Source organism: Pongo pygmaeus, chromosome 12 (genome assembly GCF_028885625.2).
Source record: "Pongo pygmaeus isolate AG05252 chromosome 12, NHGRI_mPonPyg2-v2.0_pri, whole genome shotgun sequence".
In the NCBI taxonomy this organism is placed as follows: Eukaryota; Metazoa; Chordata; class Mammalia; order Primates; family Hominidae; genus Pongo; species Pongo pygmaeus.
This window is the reverse complement of record NC_072385.2, coordinates 109,746,737-109,753,344: the sequence shown is the minus strand read 5'-3', so window position 1 is coordinate 109,753,344 and position 6,608 is coordinate 109,746,737. Positions and strand designations below refer to the sequence as shown.

General features: G+C 51.8%; 1 protein-coding gene across 8 annotated transcripts in view; it reads right to left on the bottom strand.

Annotated features, from left to right (window-relative positions):
* Positions 1 to 879: 879 nt before the first annotated feature.
* Positions 880 to 6,608, bottom strand: part of ITSN2 (intersectin 2) — a 158,389-nt gene continuing 152,660 nt past the window's right edge. For all 8 annotated transcript variants that reach the window (XM_063648897.1, XM_063648900.1, XM_054476542.2 and 5 more), the window contains 4 exons: positions 6,247 to 6,329; positions 3,225 to 3,308; positions 2,252 to 2,425; positions 880 to 1,794 (listed from right to left, as the gene is read on the bottom strand). In XM_063648897.1, the coding sequence (XP_063504967.1) occupies positions 1,637 to 1,794; positions 2,252 to 2,425; positions 3,225 to 3,308; positions 6,247 to 6,329 (499 nt within the window). In that variant the 3' untranslated portion in view covers positions 880 to 1,636. The remainder of the gene's footprint in view (positions 1,795 to 2,251; positions 2,426 to 3,224; positions 3,309 to 6,246; positions 6,330 to 6,608) is intronic.

The window sequence follows — 6,608 nt, the reverse complement described above, 5'->3', positions numbered from 1 at the left end:
GTGCCAGTTCTGTTTCCCAGTCCTTTGCCCAGCAATTATGTTTAAACAGAAGTGGGGGCTAGGGTGGAGGCCCAAGCCCTTGGGACATTTGAATCCTTCCTGGTTCCTCTAGCTGCCTGGAGACCTGCTCCCTTAGAAATCAGGGCCCTAGCAATTCAAACGATTCCTTCAAAAGGACTTATCTGGCCGGGCACAGTGGCTCATGCCTGTAATCACAGCACTTTGGGAGGCTCAGGCAGGCGGATCACTTGAGGTCAGGAGTTTGAGACCAGCCTGGCCAACATGGTGAAACCCCGTCTCTACTAAAGATACAAAAATTAGCTGGGTATGGTGGTGGGCGCCTGTAGTCCCAGCTACTCAGGAGGCTGAGGCAGGAGAACTGCTTGAACCCAGGAGGCGGAGGTTGCAGTGAGCCGAGATCAAACCACTGTACTCTAGCCTAGGCAACAGAGTGAGACTCTGTCTCAAAAAAAAGGACAGATCTTTTCCCAGTTTTTACTGGGTTTAGTGTGTAAGACCTTTGTGCATTTCTTTGCTGTAAGTTACCCTGAGGTTATCACTCAATGAGGCAAGCTGAAGGAGGGTCATTAGCTCCCACAGAGATCATCCATTTCACCCATTAAAGAAACCCAGCCCCAGAAACATGAGGTAGATTCACCAAAGTCACAGAGCAAATTAGTGGCAGAGGCAAGATGAGGCCCTGGGTCTCCTGACCTCATCCTCACTGTGTCCTTGGTTTTTCCCACGTACCAGGAAGGAAACTTGGTTTCATTACAGGCAACTTGTGAAGGTACCTTTTAAGAGCCTTTCATCTGGCTGAGAAAATTGAAAAAAAGAAGCTTTCATATAGAAAGTAAATCAGTCAGACTTTGACAGAAGTTCCATCCATAAACGTGTGTCTTTATTCTCTTTCTGTACATATGGGCAATGATAAAGCTTAAAGATGCATGTCCTAAGAAATATGCAAAAACAATGAATTTACATAAATAATTTATACTTCAGAAAATTAAAGTTGAAAAATATTTTCCACATTATTAGAGTTCACAGTATTTAAATCAAGCTTTCCCACTTATACTCCAGACTATATTGTCTTAGCAGAGAGTGATAAAATCTAATTAGGAATAAAATGATCAAGTTTCTGTTTTTATTCAGTGCACGAGTAGATGCTATTTCAGTATCAGGCCGCACAGGCGTCGAGGCTGCAGCCTCTCATCCTGACCCTTCCCCTCCTGAGTGGCTGTGACCCAGCAGAGGTCACTGGCATGGAATGGTTACAGCGTCACCAAACCACTCCACGGTGGACACATTCAACTGAGCGGTAACATCTGGTGGTCTGATGCCTCATTTCCATGTAATACTTTTTATAGCCCTGAAAATGGAAACCTTGGCATCTAAACAGAGCTGAACATGTGAACACTAGGACAAGGCACTGTACTATGGGGTTTGGTTTCTTTACGGGAAAGGTGTTTGCATAGATTGCTAGCTATTTAGTGTGCAGGAAAACAGAGCCCCCAGCGTGCGTGGCTTTGTGAGGGGTGAAGCTGCATGGTGCTCCCTCAGCCCCAAGAGAGCGCAGTCTCTCATTCTCCAGCCCCAGCCTTGTGGGCTGTCCCGCTGGTGCTGTCCTTTAGAACCCCTACAAGAGAGTTTTTTGCTCAAAAAGCTGCAGGTCAAAGCGGACCCAGACCTCCCCGGTGGGGACCTCGTGCAGCAGCAGTCGGCGGGTCATAGGGCCTTTGCTTTCCTGTTCTGTTCGAATTTTTGCCACTGGAATTTCAGTACGACCCAGGAAATCTGGTGAATAAACACAGGGGAGTCAGAAGTCTTTCTTTATAAAATCATTAAAGAGCTACATCCGGAAGAAGTAGGATTCGTAAAACCTTCAAATCTGAAACAAGGAACTACTTTTGGCTCATGGCTGTTGAATATCGTGAGTGGGTGTGTGGGGAATGATGGCAGGTTTGTGTGTGAGAAGCTGCCACATGGAAATTCAAATCTCCATTCTGAGAATGCTCCAGGAGTGGTGTTCACGTCGTGTGTGTAGGGAGTGATGGGTCAAAGACCTGAAACACATCTCAGGCCACCTCCTTCCCTGAGGAAGGCCACCCACCTGCTGCCAAAGCGAGATGACAAGGCCTGTGTCACTTCCCTGAAGTGGCATGGGGTCTGTACACAGCTGAGGCCCCTGGATCTGGACTCCAGGATCTAGGAAACTGGGAAAGCCTCTAGATCCTGGCTGAGCGACACTTACCATCTGGTGAAAACTGGTCTCTGTCAAACAGGGTGAGACACAGCACATCTTGGTAGAGATCCTTAACAAAGAACTGGCAGTTAAAATTCCACTTGGGATTGAGTGTGTCCTGGATGGTCCTGGTGGTGTAGCTCTGGGAGCCCATGCTGATTTCACAGTATGGGTTGCTCTTTCCTGAACAAAAACAAACCACAGACATGTGGTGCATGCAGGTAAAACAAAGTGACTGACAGTGCCCTCCCTGAGCAGAAGCAGGATCCCAGATAATGGGTCACTCAAGACCATGGCAGCAGGAGCCACTGCCTGGGACACCATATCCCTATGGTCTAGTAACAGGGTCTCCAAGTTCCCAGTGCTGACAGCAGCATTAACCAGGGAGTGGCTGAGAGCTCCACCGCCAGGACCACTCCCCATGGAACAAGCCTGGGCGAGTGTCACTGCAACCTGCTGCATGCTTCCTCAGCGCAGACACACTCGGGAAGGCAGGCACTGGCACTTACTGGGAAAACAGTGATAAGAATATTGGTCCAATATGCACATTTTAGTGGCACTGGACACACTGTTAGAAAGCATTCCTTTATTCAATGTTCAGAAGAGTCATCAGTGGCTGGGCGCAGTGGCACTTTGTCAATGACAAAGTGCTGTAATCCCAGCACTTTGGGAGGCCGAGGCGGGCGGATCACTTGCGGTCAGGCGTTCGAGACCAGCCTGGCCGACATGGTGAAACCCCGTCTCTCCTAAAAATACAAAAATTTGCCAGGCGTGGTGGTGCACACCTGTAATCCCAGCTACTCGGGAGGCTAAGCCTTGAGAATCACTTGTAGCCCAGAGGCAGAGGTTGCAGTGAGCCGAGATTGTGCCACTGCACTCCAGCCTAGGTTACAGACTGAGACTCTGTCTCAAAAAGTCATCAGCAAAGTCACTGGGGCAGGGCAGTTATCATGTCCGTTGAATGAATGAAAGCAGTATTTACCATTTGGTTTGCAGGCTTTTAATTCTGTAGCTTCAATGACATGCACCATCAGGCGCCCGATGCCTGAAGTCTTTTGGGAGCGGGCTACAAAAGAGGAAGGACAAGTCCCATTAATCTCTTCTCCAAGGATGCAGACAGCGTGGCGATGATGCTAAGCTGCAGACCCTGTCTTTCAAACCAACCATAACACTACCGGCTCCCTGTCCCCATCTGCCACTGCCCTGGGCCCAACAGCCCAGCAGCTGGCTGCCCTGTGCCTTTCCCCAGGCTGTGTCGCCTGCTAGGAACGCCCTGCTTGCTATTTCTGCCCTGCCTGCTTTCTCTGCCCGTCAGCATCCTACTCATCCTTCAAGATGCAGGTCTGATCCCACATCTACCTCCCAGATCCCTTCCCTCCTCTGTATCCAGTAGCCCTCACTTATGAGCAGCCCACAGCCTGCTGGGTCTGAAATCGTGTGTAATGTCCGTCTCCTCTGCCAGACAGGAGCCAGGGTAGAGCATGGACTGTTTCGATCATCCTTATATTAACCCCTCAATTGCCTAGCAAATAGTAATATTAATAAAATAATACATGGTATTTGTGCAGCACAATAGCAGCTAACATTTACTGGATACTTACTTTGTGTTAGGCATGTGCTAGACTTATGTAAATTATATTATTTAAACTGCATAATTACCTGATAATGTAGCTCCCCATTTTACTGATGAGAAACACTGAGGCTTAGAAAGCACTGGAGTGTGATCCACTCAGAGCTGCTAAATGGCAGGGTCAACATTTAAACATCAGATACCAAAGTCCAGGCCCAGTTAAGCCTAGCACAGAGCCTGGCACAAAGTAATTGACAAATGTGGGAAGGACTGAACGCACGGACGATGCACAGCAACATATGCAGATGCTGATGGGAAGCAAAACTCAGGCAGAAAAACCGGATTGACATCTTTGGCCAATTAAGAGCTCATATGCGTTATGAAATGATCAATCATTGATTTTTCAACAGCAAGCTTTTAAAGTACCATTAAAATAACATTAAATTAGCAAAAGCTGTTTTAAACATACCTTTTAGGAGTATATAACAAAATAGGGGAAACCTGAATAAAAAAACACATAAAGAGCTGCAACTATAGCAGCCAGGAAGCTGGCGGGAGGCCCGGGCAGGAGGGCAGGCTGCATGAGGGGCCCGGTGGGGAGGAAGGTGGAGATGCAGCTGGCTCAAAGCACAAGCCCCCTGTGGGGTGGAGGCCACAGGCCGGCCTGGCACAGCTGGAGATGCAGCGGGGAGGTTGGGGCCTGGCATTCATGTGGAGGCTGGAGAAGAATGTAGGAGTTCTGGTCTGAAGGCCACGGTGGGGCAGGGTGGGGTGGGGGGGTGCTTTACAAAGACCATTGCAGCTCCACTGAGCAGGTGAGTGATCTGTGCCATGAACAGAGAGGACATCACCAATGCAACAAATCTGGAGCCCCACCGGCATAAGTAAGTCACATGCTGGCCCCAATGCGGGAGGGAGTTGCCTTGAGGGAGCTTATGGCCATTAAGTGAGAAAAGCAGGGACTGAGAGGGCACAAGCAGAGGCAACAGAGGATGAGAGCCCGGAGGATGATCGCAGCCTCAGGACAGTGGGGGCTCCAGGTAGAAGTCACACTGGTTAGGGCAAGAGGGTGTCATGGAGGAGCCTGTGTTTGACGTGGGCCTTGAAGGATGGGAAGAATTTAAGGTGGGGGCAGAGCATTTGAGCTGGAGGGGGAGCTCACATGGGAAGGCCAGGCAGGGCAACAATGGGCTGCTCAACTAGGCAGCTGGATGGGCCGGGCACAGGAAAGAGGTGGGGATGGGGCTGGGTGGCAGGTAATAGTGGGGATGGACCCTGAGTGTGGGGTAAGAAATGTATCCTTAATTTGGGAGGCAATAGGGAAGATACTTCAGCAGGAAGAGGTATAAGAGCAGCTCTGGAAAAAAGAATACTCCAGAAATGAAGAGGATGGGTGGCAGAGAGGAAAGAGAGCCTTGTGCTGCAGCCTGGGTGGGAGATCAGGGGGCCTGTGACACGGGGACAGGAAAGGGCGATGCGAAAGTGGCGAGGGAGGAGGACTGCAGTGCAGCTGACCAGGTGTGAGGTGCCAGGGAGGGGCCTGGGTGGCCAGGGACCACACTACTGTCCACAGAGGGTCCCAGGAGGAGCTGCTGCTGGAAGGAGGCTGGTGGTCCCTTGGGAAAAGCCGATGTGTGATGCGGGAGCAGTGGAGCAGGTGGTTCTCTGGAGGGCGCTGTTCAGAGGCACGGGCTTGGGAGAGTGTGGCTAGCCTGACCCTGAAGCTGGGGGTCAGTGGTGTCCCCGAGGGAAAGAGCTACAGAGGTTGGGGAGAGGCCTGGGCAAGGGTGGAAGAAGAGCTGGGAAGGCGGCCATGGGGTCCAGACGGAAGGCAGAGCCTCAGTGACTGCCATCAGTGCAGGGAGCTGGGGCAGGGAAAGTGAGCTGAGCCACTAACTAGGCCACTGGTGTCACTGGTGGGGACAGGACGTGGACTGAAGTCTGGTGAGGTGAGAAGGGGGAGGAGGCGGGGCAGAAGGATGGGGAGAGGGCAGACTTAGGGTCTAGGCCCCCTGGCTGCAAAGGGAGAGGGTGGATGGCAGGCCCTAGAGGAGGGTGAGGAGCAGCAGCAGCTGCTCAGGAGCTGAAGGGAGACAGACCACAGGTGTGGCATGTAATGGAGCAACACGGCCCAAGCAGAGGTGAGGTGAGTCATGGAGAGAAAGGAGTGGAGAAGGTGCAGTGGAGGAGGGGGATAGAGGTGCTACAGAGAGGGAGGTCCCGGAGCTGGCACTGCCAGCCCATGTCTGTGTGGGCAGGGGCCCCAGGGAGGTTTGCAGTGGCAGCTTCAAGAGGGGAGGGCTCTCTGGTCTGATCCCGCAGCAGGTCTGGTCTTTCAGACCCATCCCCATTTCATCAGCCTGACTGCAGGAGCAGTGGCCGGCATCCCTAGGGCCCCTGGGGGCTGCGTCCCACCCTCCGGGCACCCCGATACCTTGGTAAGCTTTCTCGCGCTTCTTCTTCTCGGTGTCGATGTACTGCTCAGATGCCACCTTGATCTTCTGCACCCAGGCGGTCCTGCGGGAGAAGCAGGGGCAGCCGTTGGCCGCATCCCACCCTCACAGGTCAGTGCGGAGCCCCAGAGCTCTGCACATGTTCTTCAGTCTTTTGCTAACCTCAACTTTCACAAGTTTCCTATCAAAGACCTGATATTAGTCAACTGAAAGATGCTTATGCTAATGGAGTATCCAGCTGAGAGCTGGTAGTGACCCTTCCTGACTGACCACAAAATGCCAGGCACTCGCAAGGCACTGGGACCTGGAGACAGACGATGCACTGGCCCCACGGATGACACCT